Source organism: Notothenia rossii (genome assembly GCF_949606895.1).
Source record: "Notothenia rossii genome assembly, chromosome: 11".
In the NCBI taxonomy this organism is placed as follows: Eukaryota; Metazoa; Chordata; class Actinopteri; order Perciformes; family Nototheniidae; genus Notothenia; species Notothenia rossii.
Window position 1 is genome coordinate 21,693,800 of NC_136910.1, and position 24,515 is coordinate 21,718,314.

A 24,515-nucleotide genomic window follows, 5' to 3' on the forward strand; every position below is an offset into this window, starting at 1 on the left:
ATTAGCTAGCATTTCAACACATTGTGCTTGATATGCTAATGGCCGGGAAATGTCCGACACATCCCTAGATGGTGGACCAATCACAACATAGCTGGACAGCTAACCTTGCTGGTTTTCGACAGAGGGTGAAAAGAGGTGCTGCAGCACAGTCAGTATGAGAAAAATAAAGAGCTGTTTGAACGTTAAAGCATGGAGACATGTCACAGGAGAGACACTAAATACAGATATCAACCTGAACATTTGCATAATATGTCCCATTTAAAAAAAGCATGGGACTATTAGTTGGAAATAATTATTCAGGGACAGTTAAAGTGATCATTTAGAGTTTGAGAACTTGTTCTTCTCACTCATGAAATCTTCAAATTCCCCAAGCTACATTTCAGAGCATTTAGGCTTTATCCCTCCTGTTGAAAGGGAATATTAGATGGATCTGTGGTCAAAGAATATCCAGTCATTATATCATTTTGATGGTGTGTCAGTGCTTTGTAATTTATGTCGTCACTCTGATGCAAACCTTGCAATAACTCTGTAAAACTGCCAGACTCTTACATGTGCAAGTACATTTCAAGGGTGTGAGAGTAATGTGAGAGCGATGAGCGTGTATCTGGCGTTTGTCAAAGTGTGTCCCCGGAGTGAGGTCCGCCCTGACGCTGCTCTCGGTCAGCTGGGTCTCCACCTATCCCACAATCCCTCACTGCAGGTCCCCACAGAACGGACTCTGTGCTCTTTGGATTCCTCTCTCTCCCACAAACATCTGCCTCTTGCGTAATAAAGTCCCAGCGGCCAGCCTACACTGCTGCTTGTTGGAATGTCAGGCATCCACGAGCACAAAACCCCAGTGAGAGCTTTCCTCCCTCACTCTGTCGCCGTCTTTCTCTCATTCTGCTAATCTGTGACAATGCTCCTTTTGTGCGTTAATGGGCTGATGCTGCCTGATACATTTATGACACTGGAGTGTTGTGAGTCTTAATGGATCATGCCCACGCAGTCAACTGTGACATCAGTCAAGATCTAATCTCAAGTTTAATTGAATTGTCTTTTAATCAGATATGGTTGTACCCACGCTAGTTAAAGGGACCCTATTATGCTCATTGTCAGGTTCATAATAGTATGTATCTCTACTGGGACATGTCTCCATGCTTTAATGTTCAAAAAGCTCTTTATTTTTCTCATACTACCTGCAGCACCTCTTTTCACCCTCTGTCTGAAATCAGAGCCCAGTCTGCTCTGATTGGTTAGCTGGCCGACTCTGTTGTGATTTGTCAACTGCTTATGCTGCGTTCACACCGGACGCAATGCGAATATTCGCTCTGCTCTAATCGCTCAAGTTTCACCACGGCTGCCAGCTGTGTTTACTCGCATCATTCAAACAAGACGAGCTGACTCTGGGGCTCCAACTACAACAAAATGAACATATTTTACCGTTATTTAATTGTAATACACGTTTCTAAATGATGCCAAAGTAACAGCATACTGATACCGGTTAGTAAAAACCATGAATTAATGCTTTGACAAGTCTGCAGACAGATGGCAGGCGAAAAACCTTTTAAAATGCTTGTTTTCTGAATGAAGATCGGATTGACCAGGCTAAGCTAACGTTGTATATGCTCATTCCACACTCACAACAACGGCCTACAGACATAAATAAGGCAGCGACTGTATTCGCCATGACACAGACAGTCTGTGGTTTGTTGTTTAACTTTTGTCCAGTTTCTGAACAGATATGAGGAGCTGTGAGCTCTGAGTGCTAACAGCTAACGGCTGATGTTTTCGTGTTGAACGTCAGTGACGGCAGGCTGAGATCCTCACCGCTGATTGTCTACCGCGAGATCGGGTCCAGGGAATTTCACGCACGAGTTGAAAAAAAACTTGAGCGGTTGTCGCAGTCCCCTTCAATCGCCTCAATCGCGCCGCGACATTCGCATCAACCGCTTCATGCTCGCCATCGGAGCGAATTTGCGTCTGTCCGTATCTCTACATTGACTTTACATGTAATCACGCCGCCCCCAAACATCGCATCGTGTCCGATGTGAACGCAGCATTAGAGATGTTTGCCCCCAACCTGTTAAGCCCGAGCCTGTTTTTCAGGTCTCAGGCTCGAAAATGAAATTCCCAGAACAAATGACCATTTTCTAAAAGCAAGGTTAAACCTGTGATTTGGATTTGGAAGTTTCAGAATCAATATATATGTTTTTATTTTAAAGTAAATTCAGATTGAACACAGTAAAAAAATGTAAATGATTGTGTCCGTCCAAATTTTTTTTTACTTATAGTGAAAACCACCCTTGAATGCTGGGATGGTAGACTAAAAGCTTTAGTAATCAAAAGTACAATATATAATAAGTACCCTGTATCAAGATTGATGCAAAAGAAAAAAGTGAAATTTGACCTTTTTAGAGAGGTTTAGCAAAAAGAAAACACTTCTGGGGTCATTTGGGTGGATTTGAGCTATCTCTAGCCCCCCTTGCTCGATTTTGCTGATTGACATCTCTTTCTAACCGTCAGAGCCAATGGAATCGAGGGGAACTCCCACATACTCCTTATTTGGTAATGTGTGTGTGTGAGACTGACGCATAGCCAAAACCGGAAGCTGCGATAACTCTGGTGGCTACCATTAGCAGCTAACTTTTACTCTCCGATTTTTACATAAAAATGGAATTATGGATTATAAATTAAAAATAAATATTCCACAGAAACATTATCAACCTCCGCGTTTTTTCTCGTTGTAATGCCATTGAACACCTCTTTTGATCAGATTGACAGCTACGGTGAAACGATCTCCCGTAAAAGCTATGTAAAGGTAAGTGTTGTGATGTCTGTGTTTGCTTCCCCTGTCGCGAGTCCGGATCACTCAGTGATGATACTAATACCTAAATAATCTGTGGAACCTCAGCTTTAATCGGATATCTTGTATGTGCAGCTACGATAAGTAATAAGGGTATCTTTATCTTGAGTTCTGTGCCAAAGTGCGTTAGCATTTTTCGCTCAGGGGTCATTTAGATGCTTCTTATGAGACTTGTGTTGTGTTTTGGTAAAAAAAATTGTTATCGTCATTTAGCTGAGATTCTTCCCGTTAATCTGGTATAACACATTAATAGGTTCTTAAATATTAAGATGCCCTGAGACACAGTGTCGTAAAAAAAAAAGAAGCCCCCGCCGAGGGGGGCTTTGGGGCTGAACAGGTTTTAATCACGTGCAATAGGTTGGAGCGCTAGCCAATAGAAGCTCCAGTGTTCCGTAGTGATGTCACTATGTCGATCAGTCCAATGAGGCGTTTCAGGCAGGGGGGGAGTGTGTGGGAGAGAAACTCCCTCTGGAGGAGACTTTGGGATTTTAGCCTTTTTTAAGACCATTATCATGCACAAAAACCTATATAATACAAGCTGGATAATACAAAAATAAAGGTAAGTTCACCCAAATCCCAACGAATATATTTTCTCTCTAAACCTATCCTTGTTGTAGATTTAGTTTTATCCTCTTTGGAAAACCAAAAATATGTCAATTGAAGGGAGGAAAAGGGAATTTCCTTTATAAAGAAGGAATTATTGATCAGAAAGGTATTAGACTAAGACATTTCAAAACCTAAACATTCTGCAAGGCTTGATAACGTGCGAGAAAATGTCCTCACCATGTTCTGTGGTTTTATTGAACTGGCCCTTCCACATATGCCGTGTGAATAATAGCAACCATATGGTATTACAGTGGTCGGGGTCAGAGATTCATTATTGCTCCTCCAGGACTGCCTCACCCAGTGACATCATAAGGGCAAACAGATTTGTGTTTTTTTTATTCGTGAGAAATGTAATGGCTCAATGAATCTATGATACTGTACTGTACTGAAGCTAGCTTGTACATTTTCCTCTCTTATACTTTCCATACTTTTATTATATGTGTTTCTTAGGATGTTGTATGTGCCTCTAACTATATTGACTCACCAGTAATGTAAGAGCTTGTCTCAGTCCGAGGCCCAGTCCCCATCAGGACCCGCCCTGATGCAGCTGTTCCTGCACAGAGTAATGGAGCCCACACCCACTCAGACATGTTAACAGCTACACACACAACGATGAATCTGACACACACTCACACAATGAAATGTTCTTCCAGTCAGAGGACATACATGTATCCAACACATCCTATTCCTCTTATGTCTGCATTCATTATACATACATCAACATTTTAATCCTCCACATGCTGCCATTACCAATTGAGTTACACAACTAAATGGGTAAACATCATCAGTGTATATTTGTTCAAGGACAGCTCAGCAAAGTATAGGATGCACTGGACTGGAGAGTATAATGGGAATTCCATTTGACTCTTAGTGATTTAGCCGTTGGCATTTCACTAAAGACTTCCTGTCTACTATAGCGATTAAGCTAGGTGCATTCTACAGAGAGAGATGCAACAAACAGCTTAGAAAGACCAGACAGCTGTCAGGTGGAAATTGAGTTAGTTTAATGGCTTAAAAGGCATATGAGAACTTAGCAGGTTAAGACAGACATGGGAGACCATTGTCATATCATTCTTTATTCGTGTTGAAAGTGTAGTTCATGAAAACAAATGTATTATTGTAATGAGGCTCTATGAATCACTTGTTTCATAACTTACTTACTTTTCTATTCCAAAACCAAATAAAAAACTGCTAAGCAATGGACAAAACACAACCAATATTATAATATAGTCCTCCAGAATAAGTCTCATCATTGTTCCATCAGTATTATTATTATTTGAGGGTAACTAGATGGCATGGTTGTGGAGTGGAAGTGAAACCTAAAAAACTAAAAGTTCTTACATGTAAAACTGAAATGAATATAAATGTTGCAAATTAATGGTTACAGTAGAACTCATAGAAAACGTATTCTTCAGGAAAGAGCATAGAATTTACAATATACAAAAGTATTCGTGTTTGGTTTGGGGTTATATTCTTTGATGCTTTAATTATATTCCTTCACTGTTCAACCAAGTGGTTTGTTCATAAACCCAAAGGTGTAGCAGGGAAATTCTGACCCACATCAATGAGGCTGATAGCCACTCATATCGACCATTTGATTGGCTGATACCAATGGAACTGGGAGAGGTTGGGATCCATTGCTTGACGTTGTTGTCGCCAACACTCAGTTCATTCCTCTGTCATAGAGCATGTGGATAATAGCCCCAGTGTGTGCCGACTAACTGGTCCTAACTGGTGCCATGCTTCCCCACGCATCCAAACAATGGTTGTTATTCTGCTTAGCGCTGGAGAGAGGGTGAGTGGGTGTAAGGAATGACCAGTCCAGGGAGAGAGACAGGGGTGTCCAATATGGCCTACACACAGGGACTGGACTGTGCTGCAGTCTGCAAGGCGACGACAGCTCCACAAAGATCAGTTTGTCCCCCTCTAGGCCCAGACTCTAAGTGTCATCGTGGGAGACACGGAGAGAAAGAAAAGGGATGGATGGTGAGGGGGGAAGAGCCGTTTCATTTTACTGAGCTGAGGCGGACAGGCAGGCGTGTTCAGCAGGCAGGAAGGACTCCGGTCATCTGGGGATGCTGAGAGACGCATCAGGGCTTTGGAGGACAGTCAGACAGAACAGGGCCTGAATATAGAATACACTTTGTTTACTAATGGACCAGCAACATCCACTGGCATGTTTGGGTGACCATGTTAGAGAGGGTTAATGACCATCGATTTCACAGACAATGGAATATATATGGTGTCCACCAAAGATCCTGGATATGGTGCGTTCTTTCAATGTTATGTGTTATTTTTTGGTCTGTATTACTGAGGTTTATGATTCACCTCCATAAAAATGCAATATATTTATTTATTTAAATCAAACCCCTCGTTAAGTAGCCGACAATATGTGTGTAGTGTATTAAAAAGTACATTATTGTGTTAAGCAGGGAAGTAGATAGAGGCATACTCAAAAAATAGTACGACAATTTCTTTTTATACCACGTTGTTTTTTTTTAACTTACTACACTGCCTTTTTCTGCATATTTTCAACATACTATTAGACTCTATATAATGCCGTTTTTTTCAAAACTGGACTGGATAAAGTATTTAAGTAAATATACTCTGCTAGATTCTAGATGCAGGTCATCCTTTTTCCACTTTGTTTTTTGAGGTTATTCTCAGAATTATCTCAGAATGTTCTGTGTTGTTTCAAAAATGTTTAATTGTCTGTGTATTTTCACTTAAAGTTATACGTTTAATAATATTAAAGTCATGAAACAAGGATAGCATGAATTCCAACCAACAGGAAGCCTTTGTCTTTTCAACGTACTTTACTTGGAGCTTTTTACAATATTTTTCACATTCTATACTATAACTTCATATTTCTCCATCATACAATACAGATCAGATTTTTTCCAAAAATGTTATTATTACTTTCCGAATATTTTAAATCTGCTTTACTATGCCTTTTTTCTTATTTTCAACATACATAGTGTATCGTGTTTTGCATATTTTTGGACATGCTCTACAGTGGCATTTTTCCAAACTTTGGATACTATGACTTTTTTTATTTATGTTCGACATACTATACAATGACTATTTTCAACATACTATAATTTTAATTTGTCATTACATTTTTCAAAATACTATATGATGTAATATACTGTGACAATTTTCAATTTTGACATAGTTTAAGACATACTCTACTATTCATTGTTTTCAAATAGTTTGACTTAGTATAATATGACATATCAATTAATTATTTCTTATTATACTATATTTATTTTCATATTTTTGGACATACTACTATTACATTTTTTCATCGTACTAAAAATAAATGTTATTGATATTTTCAACATACCTCTATCCTATGACAGTTTTCTCTATATGCGCAACATGCTATAATATAACATATTTTCTACATCCTTACAAACTAAGACGTACTATACTACCACTTTTTTCACACTTTAAATGACTGTTCTTCAACATTTTGTTATATTTTTGACATACCATAACTTTTCTTTTTTTCAAAACATTTAAAAAACCACATAACAATGTCTGTCATAAATATGCAAGTATATTATGACCAGTATATAAAGTATAGTATGTCGAAAATATGTCAAAACACGGTATAGTAAAGTGTGTCGAAAAAATAAAAAAGAGATAGTATAGTATGTCGAAAATATGCAAAAGAAGACATCATAGTATGTTGAAATAGAAGTCAAAGTATGTTGAAAAATAATATATAATAGATATAATATCAATATAATATATTGAGATATTTTCAACTTAAGCCGTTTTTTTGCATATTTTCGACATATTATATATATGTTGTTTTTTCAGATTAATTCTACATACTACAGTATATATATTTTTTTAATCATAGTATACTTTTTTTTTTTTTTTTCCTACATACTATCTTATTTGAGTAACTTACTGGACCATTTACTTCATTTGACTTGACATTGTTGGAGACTATTTTTAATTGAGGTCTATACAGTTATATATGTCCTATACAGTGTTTTCTTGTGTCTCAAGCATCCTTTGGTTTCCATCCATCCTCTAGTGGTATACAAATCGATTTACTTTGCTAATAGCTTGAGCTTGATAGTGTAATCCATCAGAGGGAATCTATCCTGCATTACTAATGTTGTTTTCATACTGTTTGATAATGCAACTTATACAACATGGCTTAACATTACAATAATGTAACTCCGGCTAATAGATTTGTTATCATTATGGTCATCATATATAAGTCATATGGAAATCACTGCATTGAATGGTGGGATAAACCCATTTAACATATCCAAACCACTTTACGTATGTATGTGAACAAGCTGTAATGCAACATAATGTAATTAGCTGTGTAAACACCACAATAAAATCATTGAAATTCAGTTTTCTATCCCTGTAACACCTTTCTCCTCTCTTCTTCCCTGCAGTCCACCTCCTGAAATCCACAGATCTCAGCCGCCACAATCTGCTCTACCTGAAAGAAATCGGGAATGGCTGGTTCGGGAAGGTAAGCCCACCTCTGAACCCTCAATCTTAATAACTTCCTGCTCGGTGGTTTGTTAGCCGCCTCTGCAGCTCCCCGTCAGGTAGATCAAAGGATCAGTGAACCTCATGTCACGGCTGTTAGTCTCTGCTGTGATCCTGGCCGACACTCTGAGTTACCTTTAATGCAAGAGTGTGTGATGCAAACCCTGGCCTTTGATATCAGACTTAGCCTAAAAGGACACATGTAAAACTCAAATTAATAATAACCCAACAGTGCAGGTTAGACCATATGGTTTGGTGTTTTTACAATCAGATAACATGTTCTTGTCGTTCTTTCTCGTTCTCTCCCCCTCTGTTTCTTTGTCTGTTTCTCTCCACTCAAACTGTTCACTCATCACTATACATGCGTCCTCTCCATCCTTGCGTACCTTGACTGGGTATGTCCATCTGTACGTGTGTTTGTCTGCATTTGTCTGTCCTTGGTCTCCTGTCCCTGAACTCCTGCACGATCGTTCATGTCTTTGTATCTTTCTTTGTGTAACGCTCACTCCCACTCCATACTCAATGGGTTTGTTTGTATGTAAATGTGTGTGTTTGTCTGTGTACTTGTGGTCCCTGTGTGTATATGTCTATATTTACTGTTTCAGGTTCTGCTGGGGGAGGTGAACACAGGTTTAAACTCCTCCCAAGTGGTGGTGAAGGAACTGAAAGCCAGCAGCAGCGTGCAGGACCAGATGCATTTCCTGGAAGAAGCAAAGCCTTTCCGGTACATATTTACCTTTTTCACTATTGATTCTGTCTGGATTTCTGTATTCTATCTGTCTGTCTGTCCTCAATGGACAAGTCATCTTAGTCAAATTGACTGTACTGTCAATTCTCAGGTGTTGGAACTAAGGAATGACATTTTTGACTTTTATTATTTGTGTCATTCGGAAAAAGGATTTTTTTATTATTGTGTTATTATATAGTGTCAAGCATAAATAATAATAATTTCCCATCCATGCTAACAAGACACCTTTATTCAGAATAAAATAAAAATCCCAAAAACACTAACATTAAAAATGGTATTGAAAACAAATAAATCATCCAGAAAGAAAAATGTCAAAGTCAACCTACACACATAACCTTGTGCAAAACATCTTTGTAGATAAATAAATAAAGAGACATTAGCCATTTTATCCAAATAAATCAAATAACTTTCTTCTAATCCGGTTCATGCCACATGATAAGTTATTCCCATACATTTATTGTATGGGAATAACTTAAGTACCGTATGCTAAACATGAACATCAACTTGTGGTTGATATGCATTTCCTGTAGTATGCCTAAATAGTCATAGAAAAGACATAGTATAGCATGTCAGAGTAGTGTGCCTTAACACGATTAGTTAAAGTTAGCTTAGTTTAATTAATGGTGGACATAGTAGTATTATCATTTTAAAATACATGTATGTAACAAATAAGTATAGTACGCCATAACAATTACACATTTGATGTTGAATGTTTTACTATAACATAACTATTATTAGTGTAAAAATTCACTGCCTGCCTCATTATGTGCTGTGACCACACGCTCTTCCTCTCCTCCTCTCCTCCTCTCCTCTCTTCCTCTCGCCCTCTCTTCCTCTCCTCCTCCTCTCGCCCTCTCTTCCTCTCCTCTTCCTCTCCTCCTCCTCTCGCCCTCTCTTCCTCTCCTCCTCTCCTCCTCTCCTTATGCTCGTCCTCTCCTCCTCTCAGCTCCCTCCAGCACCCTGCTCTGCTGGCATGTATTGCCCAATGCACAGAGATCACTCCCTACCTACTGGTGATGGAGTTCTGTCCTCTCGTGAGTATCCCAAGGCCTTACACATGTTAAGCGTTGATTAAGATGACATCTGAATAAATGTCACAACGAGTTAAAGGGTCTGAATCTGAGAGGAGAGCTGCCACATTCACGCTGTGCTGCCCTGTTGGAAATGTCTCCTTTCATTTAAGGATTTTAATATTTAAAAAAACACGGTGGCTTGAATGTTCCTTTTACTGCTAGGTGTTATTCAATTAAGCTATACAATATTGAAATAACATAGAGTACATTGTAAGATATGTGCTATAATATTTTTAATGAAGCCCAATTCATCTTAAAGTCTGCATTAGATCTTGTAACTCATCAGCACCCTAAATGGATCGAAAGAGGCAATAAAAACATTCTTGACAGTTGCTATAAATAATTGACAGTTCAACCCAGGTTTATATGTCCTGCTTTGCTTGTACCACTTGAAATGCAGCTTAAAAATCCATCATCCTATAAAAAAACAACAAGAAAAAATATTTAATCCAGCACAGCCATAACCTGAGATGGTCTGTTAAAACATTTGAAATGTACACATGCAACAGAGGACAGAATGTTGGTGCATTTCTATTCATTATTCCTAATACCAAGCCAGATGGGCCTTCTTGCACAAAAGATGGTTGACTCTTGGCCCCATTAAGCACAGTACAATACAACACTGCCCTCACATGGTGGGAGCTTGTAACATACAGATGTTTTACTTTGTGTTCAGGGAGATGTGAAGGGTTACCTCCGAAGCTGCAGGACCACAGAAGCCATGACCCCGGAGCCCCTGCTTCTCCAGCGGATGGCCTGTGACATCGCCTCAGCGCTCTTACACATGCACAAACACAACTTCGCGCACAGGTAGTGAGCATATTAAATATCAAAACATGTACAAATTACATCCCCAGGCCCGGGTCTGTTATGATATTTTGGAAATGTGCCATTTGCTCCTTGGTTGCTTCCTGGAACAATATCCTGGTGCTGCCTGAGTGATCCCCTCACAGACTCCAGCATCAGTGATTTTGTTGCAGGTGGTGGACCTCATCTCCACAAGTCAAGCTTCCTCTCAGTCTGCAGCTTTTTGTACAGATAGCAGTGTTGAACTATAGAACAACTCCAAAAAGAATGATGTCATCTTACAATAAGTCAGAGTGTTGCATGCACGGTTTCTCAAATATTACCTTTCTCAAATTGTCTGGCCTTCATTTGTATATGAATTAATTAAAATGAGCTATCAGCTCTATAACCTCTTCCCCCTTTGTATCTAGTGACCTGGCTTTGAGGAACTGCTTGTTGACGGCTGATGTCTCCGTGAAGGTTGGAGATTACGGCCTGTCCCAGAGCAAATACAAGGTCTGTTTATCAGAAAAACATGCACACAGTCAAATATAAACACATATATATTTTTACAAGCAAATAATTAAATGAATCGTATTTTTTTGAAAGGAATAACGTGTTAAGGGTACTTGGAACAAAAAAATAAATGACATACTGTAGAAGATAGGATTCCTGGTACAGTTTGTTGTCTGTATAGAGTACATTGCCTTGCCATATGCGCCTAATGAGTGAATCTCCAAAAGATCTAGCATTTAGTCCACCAAAGTGAGTTCCTAGATATTATACATGTTACAGAGATTATTTTCACATGTTTTGATTACAATATTGAAATTGAAAACCAAGCAAAAAATGATGAAAAGTAACCATAAAATGCTTTAGTTTTGTTGTTGTTGCTTATTTTGACTGTGCAGCTCATATGATTGAATAAAACTAAATTATAAATAAGTAAACACAGCGTGTATGTTCCTATCAGGATGATTACTTGGTCACATCAGATCAGATGTACGTGCCGCTGCGTTGGATCGCTCCAGAGCTGGTGGACGAGGTCCATGGAAACCTGCTGGTGGCCGACCAGACCCAACAGAGCAACATGTGGTAGGCAACACGCACGCACGCACGCACGCACGCACGCACGCACGCACGCACGCACGCACGCACGCACGCACGCACGCACGCACGCACGCACGCACGCACGCACGCACGCACGCACGCACACACACACACACACACACACACACACACACACACACACACACACACACACACACACACACACACACACACACACACACACACACACACACACACACACACACACACACACACACACACACACACACACACACACACACACACACACACACACACACACACACACACACACACACACACACACACACACATGTTCGGAAATATTGATTGGTTTTCTGTTCATTTTTCTGCTAGATTTGTACATTCCTTAGGCTTATTTTATCTGAAAGAATACTGTTAGTTATTGTGCATTTTTTTTTAAATGTAAGATAAAGCAGTCAAGTAGAGAAAAGTTTAAGATAACGATCTGTGAAATAATAAAGTTCTGACCGTGAATGAAAACATGGATGGAGCAAGGTATCCCATTTTTGATATTTTTTGGACTAGATTAAGACTAGACCAAATACTTGATCTAATCGCTATTTTATATTTAATAATCACAACATCTATGATATCCTGTGTCTCAGGTCTCTGGGTGTGACCATCTGGGAGCTGTTTGAGCTGGGCAACCAGCCCTACAGACACTACTCTGACAGACAGGTCCTGACGTACACTGTGAGGGAGCAGCAGCTGCGACTGGCCATGCCTCTGCTCAAAGTGCCGCTGGCCGAACGCTGGTGAGACACACAGAGGAACACATTTACATTACATTGCATTTAGCTGACGCTTTTATCCAAAGCGACTTACAATAAGTGCATTCGACCAACAAGATATAAACTTGAAGAAAACAGAATCATATAAGTACATCAGGTTTCATTGAGCTAAAACATTTCAAGTGCTACTCAACTGGCTTTAGATAAGCCAGTCCTTTATTAGTATATAAGTGCTTTGTTAGTAATTATATCGCTCGAAGTGGAGTCGAAAGAAATGAGTTTTCAGTCTGCGCCGGAAGATGTGTAAGCTTTCTGCTATCCTGATTTCAATGGGGAGCTCATTCCACCATTTTGGAGCCAGGATAGCAAACCCACGTGTTTTTGCTGATGGGAACTTGGGTCCCCCTCGCAGTGCGGGTGCAGCGAGCTGTTTGGCTGATGCAGAGCGGAGTGCACGTGCTGGGGTGTACGGTTTAACCATGTCCTGGATGTAGGAAGGGCCAGATCCATTCACAGCATGGTACGCAAGTACCATTGTCTTGAAGTGGATTCTAGCAGTTACTGGAAGCCAGTGAAGTGAGCGGAGGAGCGGCGTGGTGTGGGAGAATTTAGGAAGGTTGAAGACCAGACGAGCCGCTGCATTCTGGATGAGCTGCAGAGGTCGGTTTCCACATGCAGGTAGACCAGCCAGGAGGGAGTTCCAGTAGTCTAGGCGTGAGATGACGAGAGCCTGGACCAGAAACTAGTTCAAAGCATGTACAGTTCTTACATTGAACACATTCAAAGCAACACATTAATTCCTGCTATGATAATTGGATTCTTATTTATTCTACAGGCTCTAATTATTATGCTTATTCTACTGGTTTTGATTCCCTTTAAAAGAATTGTTGTTGTCTTAATTTCTTGGTCGCTTGAAGGCACATTACATATATTGCACCGGCTGGTGTTATCTGCTGGAACTACCTGTTTTCTCTTATATGTGTACATGACTTGTGTTATGCTTGGATCCCTCAGGTATGAGGTGATGCAGTTCTGTTGGCTCCAACCTGACCAGAGACCTACTGCAGAGGAAGTCCACCTGCTGCTCAGCTACCTGTGTGCCAAGGGGGCCAGTGAGGCCGAAGAGGAGTTTGAGAGGCGATGGAACTCCCTGCGCCCCAACACCGTATTCAACAGCCACCGATGTGCCCTGGCAATGTCACAAACCCACCCCTCCTCAACCTCCTCATCTTTCCCTCTCCTTGAGCAATTTTCAGCTGCTGATGGCTACCACTCTGAGTCTGGAGATGATATACTAACTGTCACTGAGACCAGCCACGGCCTAAACTTTGAGTACAAATGGGAACAAGCCAGAGCAAACCAGTCGTATAGAGCCCCGGACTCTTCTGGTGCCTTGAGTCAGGTCAACCATCATTATCAGGAAGCATTTTACCCACCCGGGGGCATTGTGGGAGGCTGCCCCATGGAGAGAAGCCACGGAGTTTCTCCCTACTACCAATCCAAACATCTGCATGCTCCAGGCGTACTCCCCGTTCTTAGTGCCCATAGCCCCTCAGTAAACAGTGAATACTACATCCGCATTGAAGAGCCAGTAGACTGTAACATTGATCTGGACTACACCATGTGCTCCTACAGCCCAGACTACCAGGGCAGCAGTGGGAGCTTTCTGACAGGAAGTGCAGACTCAGGTGAGTGCATTTGCCCGTCACAGGGCAACAACATGGATCCCTATTGGTCAGCAGATATCAATAAGTCTGATATGTACGACTCAAATGATTCAAGTCCTGCCATCTCCCTGACAATGGAGCCCCTTTTAGGGCAAGTTCTGGACAATAGCCCACTGCAACCCTGGGAGTCTAGTCACTACGTGTCCTATAAAGACAGAGATGGGGGTTACTATTATGAGCACTCACCGCCATTGGGGATGGATCACTATCTTATTGGACATGAGTCCTCCAGTGAGCGCCATCAGGAAAGCTGGGGGTCAAGGAGCCTGCGCCAGGCGTTGGGGGAGTTTGATAACCCGCTAGGTGTAGCCCCCGTCGTAGGCAGTGCACCTCAACAGGCCTACAGAGACCCATATCTGAACACAAGTCAGAACTCCGTCATAGGAAAGAACATGACAGGGGGCTACTACGACATGATGGGCTCCCTGAGGAAGACGATGCCCAGCCACACCAGGCATAACAGTCACTCTGTCAGTATTAATATGGAGACAGAGGGGGCACTCTTCATCGGGCACAGAGACAGTGACACAGAGGAGGAAGAAGAAGAGGACATATTTGTTGAGAGACACACCTGCAACACTTGGCCTTCAAAACACCGCCACAGCAGTCACCAAAGACGCGCTAGCCACAGCTGCAGACAGGATGCTTACGTAGATTTCCACTACACGATGCCAAGTACAGACATTGAAGACTCCTGGCCGGAGGAGCAAAGCCTGGCCTTCCACTCGCTTCCCAAACACATTGACTATCTTGAGCCCCAACAGGTAAAAGATAACAGTGCTTGCCTTAGCCTGAGTAAACATCCCCCAATGGTGCCATCAGACAACTGCAACCCCTATCTCTACCTGTGCCATGAAAGTGAGACTCAGGTGCCGGCATCTGGAGAGTGCTGCCACTCGCACTTTGTTGACCCGCTCACAGGCTTGCTAGTCAGGAACAACAGCTACAGTCACAGCTACACTCACAGCAGCTACATCAGCGATAAGGCCGTTGACACCCCAAGCAATGACGAGATGATCAATCTATCACCAGCTCCAGGGGGTCCCATTGTGGCCAAACCTGGGTTGATGAAGAGTGAGGACAGAGAAGAGCATTATGTTGATCTGACAACGGGTGATTCACACTTCAAAGAAAAGAGGGAGGATGTAATCAAGGACAATTCAATCATTCAAAGACAGACAGAACCTATAGAGGAAGAAGTGAGCCTGGCAACGGCTATAACCACTCCCCCTCCAGCTGACAACATGCATGTGATGGTGGCCCTCACAGATCCACAGTCTGAGATTAGTCAAAATGGTGACAGCGGTGTCGACCGAGGAGGCTCCAGTGTAAGTCTTGCTGACATACTCGACTGCAGTGATGACGAGGATGAGGATGACAACACTGACGATATCACTGACGTTACCTCAGGCATCTTTGCAGATGATACCAGCGAGCTGAACGCCTCTCCCGCCTTCAAGTCGATACAGAAGCAGGTAGGAACTCCCGATTCCATGGATTCCATGGATCTGCCATCTGCCGCCGGGTCTTGTGAAGGCTTCAGCCATGCGTCCTCCCACCCTTCCAGCTCACCTAAAGCTATGGACAGTGGCTATGACACAGAAAATAACGAAAGCCCTGAGTTTGTACTCAAAGAGCCCCATGAACCCCGTGAACAACCGTTGGGGAAGCCCACTCTTGACGCAAGCCTTGAGGAGGAGGAGGAGGAGGAGGAGGAGGAGGAGGAGGAGGAGGAGGAGGAGGGTCATGGAGGAGAGGATAAAGTAGTTCCCACAGAGGATGAACCCTCATTGGGGGAAGATTTGGCCTCAGGAGCCTCACAGACTGGCGAACACATCCTTTTACCACTTAGTGATAAGACTCCGTACAGAGACTCTGCCTACTTTTCAGACTATGAGAATGAGAGGCTTTCTAGGGATGACGTGGAACAACCTTCAGAGACAGTAAGGCATGAAGAAATGGTTGAAAAGGAACAGCACATGGGAGAAAAGAAGGGTGAAAAACGAAAAAATGAGGAGGATGAGGAAGAGCTGAGGGACAATGTGAACAAAGACATACAACTTGAAATGGAACACACGTCAACAGGAGGAATGGATTCACCAACAGGGATGGTTGCATACTTGACAGTAGAGAGCGGTCTAGATGAGGTATTGGGGCTACCTCTGGAGTCTTCTGACAATGCTTCAATGGCAGAAGGTGGGCTGGACGAATGGCCATCTCAGGACGAGGCTTCATCCTTAGGAGACTGGGCAGCAGAAGTTGTGGGGGCAATGGAAGAGGCTATCGGTGCCCTGAACGAAGATTGTACCGCCACTGTCAAGGTAGAGGAGGAAGCCGAAGACTCGCCTCAATATTTAAAAACAACAGAAGAGCCAGAGATCAAGACAATTCACAACAGGCCATCAGGGATATCCGGTGAAATCCTTCACTCTTTACCCAAAGACGAGGTAGCCTTGCAGCACAGGGCAAACACCAGGAGGTTTTCTTCATCCTCTCCACCACCTCCATCCACTCCTCCCCTTCCAGTCCCTGACACAGAGGGCCACAGGTCTGGGGAAGAGGGGGATGTGGAGGACGTGGACACCGATGACAGCGACGAGTCGGATGAGGAGCTGCGAAGCTACAGTGTGCAGGAACAGAGTGGAGGGGACGAGAGCGATGACGAGTGCCACCCAGTGCCCATCGTGGTGAGTGACAACAGCCAGGACCACAAACTGCGCAGCCTTCTGAAGCTGCCAACCCTGCTGACATCAGAAAACCTGGACGAGGAGCTTGAATACAAGAAGAAGACGGTGTCCTTTTTTGATGATGTCACTGTCTACCTATTTGATCAGGTAAGAGAGGCTGTTCTGAACTTATAAAACCTTCATCAATGTTTTTGACATTAGCATAAATTCAAGTTAGCTTGTGGCTGAAAAGGCCACTCATAGTTTAACATTCATTGAAAATGATCACCAATTATTCAGCTCTACAAACCTTTTTAACCTTTTTGAACTCATTGCTTTTGTGTTTATGTCATGTTAAGGGTATTGTCTGCCATTTTCTGTTGGGCAAACGGCAGACAAACCTTCCTGACGTAGCTTGCTAATGTTGCAGTTAATGTTAATACATTAGCTGCAGTATAACACTCTAAAAAGCTGGTGAAATGGTAGTAGCAATGTATCATACAGCTTGAATTGTTCGAGTCTCAAGTCTTTACAATTTTGTTCTACTTCACTACCACTAGGAAAGCCCGACTAAGGAGCTAGCTGAGCATGGCTTCCCTTTAGGATCAGAGGGACAGAGTTCACGGAGCAAATCTCATGAAAGGCTTAACGCCTCGGATGACTCTTCAGATGGGAACATCTCGGAAGAGAGTAAGTACAAGAAAACATTTAAATGTAGTACATAAAAAGATGCTTCTTTTTACGTCCATAACAACTAATTGAGTTAGCAATATACTTTCCTAAATATCTTATTGTCTGCTCCCAGGTGCAGGGTATGAGTGGGAGGACGACTTCCCCCTGCTTCCTCTGCAAACATCCTCAGCGGCAGCCGACTCCCCCCCACCACGCTCCATCCCCAAAGCTCCGGAGCCCAAACCAGCCGTACAGTTCTCCCGCTTCACTGTCTCCCCCTCCACCGTGTCCCGCTTCTCCATCACACACATCTCGGACTCTGATGTGGACTCTGTAGGAGGTGGGTTCCTTTGAAATAACCACTAGGACTAGGTTTTATTGACTTTATTCTTACATAGTAGCCTATACATAAAACACAATATATATTTTTTAGGAATGAAAAGGAGATCGAATTTCTGAACAGATTGAAGCAGTTTATAGAAGTGGTTGCAGGGAAACTTGCGACTGAATGATCGATGATACTAAAACTGGGAAACATAGCATGTCAGAACTAAGGGACAAAAAGAAAATGTCTAAAATACTCAGCATTGATATTTGAAGATAACCGACTTACATTCATTATGAATGTGGAGTCAGTCCTAGACAGTTAACACCAAAACCATATTGAGTTGGCCATAATTTAGAGTGCATTTTATTTCAAAAATATTAAGATAACTGAATTAAAATTGTTTTTTTATTTATGCCTCAACCGTAAAAGTTACTCTAACATAGTCAGAAACAGGTATGGACATATATATATAATATTGTTTAGAAGATGCTATGTTGTTCTTGACTGCACACCAATGTGGGTGACAACCCCATTAAAAAAGCAATTATTTTGGCAACAGCTTATCGCCCCAGACCGAATTGTGTTCATTAAACCTCCTTGCCTCATTTTGTGTTTCGCAGGAAGCAGCGAGGATGGGGACAAAGAATAATGACCTGTGGATAATTACTGCCTCTCCGTGACAACAACTCGGCCTGCTAGCATGACTTCTTATTTATTTCTTGACGTCAGGTTTTAGAAACACAAGACAGTGCCTCTTACCGCCTGTGGACACTTTTGAAAAGGTTGTGCTTACTGACCTAAGCTGTTTAGAACAATGAAAAGAGAATGGTTAATATATACAAAATTACAGAATATTAATATATACTGTGTGTATGATGTAAACAGATCTATGAAAGCAGGGGATACTTTGATTGTACATATTTTTTCAGATCAAAGAGACACAATGGAAGGACATACCTTTGGAAAGCAACACATATTCCACCTTTTTCACTTCTTAATTTATGACAGGAAGCATTCATGAGAGTGTGAAACCACCTGGACTTAGAGAAAAGAAAAGTTGAACTGTGCAAACGGTCGCTTGGCAAAGACACCTCCACTTTTTGGCTTTTCAACAGAGGATCAGCACTTTGAAGACTCTACAGCTCCACAGACTTTGTACTTTGTAGAAAATTGATTTGCTTGTCTTAATAAATATCAACAAGAATCCTTAAGGTATCACAAGTAATATAATGTTCATATTTGGGTTCATTCAGAGACAAAGGGAAAAGAAAGCAGGAAGCACTGGGAATTTTGATGGGTCATGTCTGGTTTCAGAATGTTTTTGTGTGGAAACAGCTGATCAAACCTGAACAATGTGATATTTTGTGACTATTTATTTTGTATCAGGACCATTACTGTACTCTTTAACATACATGTGGCTCATTCTCTCTACCAAATTGAATGCCAGCACCGCCATCACAACCAATCCCTCCTGTTGTAAACATCAAAAACACTATCGTGACAATAAGGAAAGAAGTCATTTCAGACTTCACTAATTAAACCGTTTTTTATAATATAGCAATGCATGGTTTTAAGTATAAGAAAACATCAACTTTAAACATTATTTTATTAAAGACAAAAAGGGACCGTTTTTGGTTTTGTCTTTTAGTCTTGACACATGGTCATGGAAATCCATTTTCATGTTACCTATTGCTGCCAAAAACACATTTTCAGCAATATTGATGATTCATGATATGGACTGCTACATGATGGATGAGTTCTCTAATAGGGGCCAATACGGGTGGGCAATATGTATGAAATCACAGCACATGAAATATTATATTGCAGTTTTGTTATACTGTACCTCCTGCAGAAGTACTTTTTGCAGAACTTTGAATCGTGAGTCAATAAATAACTGTCTAGATTAGAACATCTGAAAAGTCAAGGTTCTTCGTCATATTGATGCAAAGCTCCAGCTAAGCTAAAACATAATTCATTTGAAACCACAGATATCAGGGGCAGTAGTTGTTTACTTATGTAACATAGTGACATCACTAAGTAACACTCTTGCTTCTATTGGCTATTGCTCCAACACATGATACGTGCTAGGCTAAGGGAAAGGAAGTTTCTAAGCGGTTGACCAATGAGTCGTCTAGCTAAGCAATCAGAGCAGACTGGGCTCTGGTTTCAGACAGAGGGTGAAAAGAGGTGCTGCAGCACAGGCAGTACGAGAAAAGAAAGGACCTTATCAGAATATAGGCACAAAATACAATTATCAAACCTGAAAATAAGCATAAATGGACCCTTAAAAAGGATAGAAGCTCTGTTTTTTAAAGTCATCATCATATTGCCCAGCCCTACAGGCCAATTCATTCAAATACAAACTTGCACAACAATAATAAAAGCTGTTAAATTCTTCTTTTGTCTGAACAAACATGCTGTTACATAATGTAAATCAGCACATTATACATCTAGTGTGTTCCAGCTATTGCTCATTGCTACTGTCTCCTGCTTCTATATTGGCTACACTGACGTTGTTTGGAGCAGTTTTGTTCTATGATTTTGGTATTAAGCTGAAATATTGACTCTTTTCAGATTTGAATGAAGAGTCACAAGAAAAAGTTTTACTATGTGAATTTTTCACATATAAATCACATCTGATCATCAAATGTCAAACGGAATGAGATTTAATTACACTTGAAATATTTAAAAAAAACTTATGGAGCCATATTCTATTTAGGTGGGATAGATCAGTTAAGTGTTAAGTCTAATGTGTCTGGTCAGCTTGTTAAAGGCAATGGGGAACGATGTCATGATCATGATATGTTTCAATGCTTTGCTTTCTGTGTGTGTTAATGATAGGAAGTGAAATGGAAGGTGTGTTGATGGGATATTGGAGCGCACAGTGCTCTGTGATCAACATGTAGTGTCTTCTAGTGTTTGTTTGCATAGAACCATCTAGACAGCCGTCCGTAATATTTTTGTATCTCGACAAGAATACTTTTAAGAGTATTGATGTAATGTACCAGTACAGGAGGGAGGATTGAAAAAAACAAAAACATGTCTCTTATGTTTTATTGTTGCCAAAGAGATGTTGTGTTGTGGATCAGGGGCAACAGGTGGGTTGTTTTTACCCCACAATGGAGATCAAGAGGCAGAGCAGGGGCTTTGGCCTGGTCGTAACAAAGAAGATGCGATGCCGTCAGTAACATGTGCCCCCCCCCCCCACTGACCTGGTCACATCATTACTTTCTGTACCTTCTATCAAATATAAATAAAGTCTGTTTTACACATCTTAAGACTATTTGCACCATTTGTTGATTGTGTTTTACCTAGAGTACTTTGGGTTCACATGAGAAGACAATATAATTCAGTGGCAATATCGAAAAAGTGTTTTAATTGAATGTGATGAGGCAACATTGTTTTGTGTTTATACGTCTACTGTAGGTCTGTGCTGGGATTAAACTAAACTGTGTTAACCCGATAATAGCCTGATCTGACTGATACAAAAAAACTAAACATTGGGGATGACCAGAGATGGGAAGTAAGTACATTTATTCATGTACTGTACTGAACTACAACTTTGAGATAGTAGTACCTTACTTGAGTATTTCCATTGTATGCTACTTTGTCCTTCTACTCAACTACAATTCAGAGGTCAATCGTGTACTTTTACTCCACTACATTTATTTAGTATCTTTAGTTACTTTACAGATGTGGATGAATGATGTGAAATATAATCAAGTGTTAAATCAGACTTTAGTTCCACCTGGAGTAAATCCACAAGCTACCCTGCAGTATACAAAGTCATTCAAACCAGCTGCACCTTTACCAGCTTTGAGAACACTTTAATTATCAATCATTATAAAACATATCATATATATTATTCTGAAATGGACCAATCTGCACAACGACTACTTTTACTTTTGGTACTTTAATTATATTTTTATGCTAAAACGTTTGTACTTTTACTTGAGTAACATTTTGATTGCAGGACTTTTACTGTGACAGACTTTTACTAATATCTGAGTACTTCTCCCACCTCTGGGGATGACTCAGGACAACGGGATTTGCCTTCACTCACCTAGCTCCACAACTTCCTGTAAACAGAGAGGGAAAAAGGGAATACATTGGCCCTTTCTCATTTCTCTAACTCCACTCCTCGACTCCCCTCCTCGACTCCTATCCCCGAGACTTAGTCCCGCCCACAGGAGATGCGAGCGGAGGAGCCGAGGAGACAGGAGGGGAAGCAACAGGCGGTTAGAGGAATGAGAACTGCTCTCCTCTGAGCGGTCATTTTAAAGAGACGTCCATTAATGATGACAGGAGGCACAGCAGCCCTCTGTCTGATGGACAGATGTGTTCATGATGACTTATATATTTACTTATAATTCATTCACAGTGCGGTATAATGCGACAATAGCAGGCCGGCCACACACACACACACACACACACACACACACACACACACACACACACACACACACACACACACACACACACACACACACACACACACACACACACACACACACACACACACACACACACACACACACACACACACACACACACACACACACACACGGCAAAAAAGTATTTAGTCAGCCACCAATTGTGCAAGTTCTCACACTTAAAAAGATGAGAGAGGCCTGTAATTTTCATCCTAGGTATACCTCAACTATGAGAGACAAAATGAGAAAAAAAAAATCCAGAGAATTACATTTTTTTTTAAAGACTTTATTTGCAAATTATGGTGGAAAATAAGTATTCGGTCAATAACAAAAGTTAGTCTCAATACTTTGTTATATACCCTTTGTTGGCAATGACAGGGGTCAAACGTTTTCTGTAAGTCTTCACAAGGTTTTCACACACTGTTGCTGGTATTTTGGCCCATTCCTCCATGCAGATCTCCTCTAGAGCAGTGATGTTTTGTGGCAGTCGCTGGGCAACACGGACTTTCAACTCCTTCCAAAGATTTTCTATGGGGTTGAGATCTGGAGACTGGCTAGGCCACTCCAGGACCTTGAAATGCTTCTTATGAAGCCACTCCTTCGTTGCCCGGGCGGTGTGTTTGGGATCATTGTCATGCTGAAAGACCCAGCCATGTTTCATCTTCAATGCCCTTGCTGATGGAAGGAGGTTGTCACTCAAAATCTCACGAGACATGGCCCCATTCATTCTTTCCTTTACACGGATCAGTTGTCCTGGTCCCTTTGCAGAAAAAAAGCCCCAAAGCATGATGTTTCCACCCCCATGTGTCACAGTAGGTATGGTGTTCTTTGGATGCAACTCAGCATTCTTTCTCCTCCAAACAGGTCTAGTTGAGTTTTTACCAAAAAGTTATATTTTGGTTTCATCTGACCATATGACATTCTCCCAATCCTCTTCTGGATCATCTAAATGCTCTCTAGCAAACTTCAGATGGGCCTGGACATGTACTGGCTTAAGCAGGGGGACACGTCTGGCACTGCAGGATTTGAGTCCCTGGCGGCGTAGTGTGTTACTGATGGTAGCCTTTGTTACTTTGGTCCCAGCTCTCTGCAGGTCATTGACTAGGTCCCCCCGTGTGGTTCTGGGATTTTTGCTCACCGTTCTTGTGATCATTTTGACCCCACGGGGTGAGATCTTGCGTGGAGCCCCAGATCGAGGGAGATTATCAGTGGTCTTGTATGTCTTCCATTTCTAATAATTGCTCCCACAGTTGATTTCTTCACACCAAGCTGCTTACCTATTGCAGATTCAGTCTTTCCAGCCTGGTGCAGGTCTACAACTTTGTTTCTGGTGTCCTTTGACAGCTCTTTGGTCTTGGCCATAGTGGAGTTTGGAGTGTGGCTGTTTGAGGTTGTGGACAGGTGTCTTTTATACGGATAACGAGTTCAAACAGGTGCCATTAATACAGTTAACAAGTGGAGGACAGAGGAGGCTCTTAAAGAAGAAGTTACAGGTCTGTGAGAGCTAGAAATCTTGTTTGTTTGTAGGTGACCAAATACTTTTTTCCACCATAATTTGCAAATAAATTCTTTAAAAATCAGACAATGTGATTTTCTGGATTTTTTTTTCTCATCGTCTCTCATAATTGAGGTATACTTAGGATGAAAATTACAGGCCTCATCTTTTTAAGTGGGAGAACTTGCACAATTGGTGGCTGACTAAATACTTTTTTGCCCCACTGTATATATATGTATTTATATAAATTCAGAATCAAACAGAGCACTGTCTTAATAACGTAACACTATCAGAGACTGGATATATCGCCCCCCCTCTCTGGTCGCTACAATGAGGGAAATAAATTACGGGCCAAAAGTTTTATTTACAAGTATTAAAAGTAAGCAGAGGACACCAAACCAACTGAGACCTGTCTGTCCGCTGCATCTACGTACACACTGTACCACACGCACCTACACACTGTACCACACGCACCTACAGCTCCTAAAACAGGTAACAGCCGTAGTGTATTTTATTATGTGAAGCACTACATGGTTTTAGAAAAATATCGACTCTTTGTTTGTAGATATCTACTAAACTAAAGAAAATAAAGAGAGTAGGCATGTTATACTGAGTGATATATATTTTACACACTGCTCTGCTTTCTGCACGTACCTCACAGCTGCTCTCACTGGAAACATCGCGTCGCGATGACAGCAGTTAATAAAATAATATCCAGGGGATGAATGCAGAGCTGTCATTGGCTGAGATAAGTCCGGCCGTGCG

At 41.4% G+C, this 24,515-nt stretch overlaps 1 protein-coding gene across 6 annotated transcripts in view; it reads left to right on the top strand.

Annotated features, from left to right (window-relative positions):
* The window catches only part of aatkb (apoptosis-associated tyrosine kinase b), a gene marked incomplete at its 5' end in the record, with an annotated part of 86,732 nt that extends 65,637 nt beyond the window's left edge, over nt 1–21,095 (top strand). For 4 of the 6 annotated variants that reach the window (XM_079660872.1, XM_079660873.1, XM_079660874.1 and 1 more), the window contains 11 exons: nt 7,879–7,958; nt 8,584–8,702; nt 9,673–9,760; nt 10,476–10,609; nt 11,017–11,101; nt 11,559–11,680; nt 12,304–12,453; nt 13,444–16,990; nt 17,383–17,512; nt 17,628–17,834; nt 18,443–21,095. In XM_079660872.1, coding sequence (XP_079516998.1) covers nt 7,879–7,958; nt 8,584–8,702; nt 9,673–9,760; nt 10,476–10,609; nt 11,017–11,101; nt 11,559–11,680; nt 12,304–12,453; nt 13,444–16,990; nt 17,383–17,512; nt 17,628–17,834; nt 18,443–18,471 — 4,691 coding nt within the window. In that variant the 3' untranslated portion in view covers nt 18,472–21,095. The other 2 variants (XM_079660876.1, XM_079660877.1) reach the window with 2 other exon arrangements.
* Between the last annotated feature and the right edge of the window lie 3,420 nt (nt 21,096–24,515).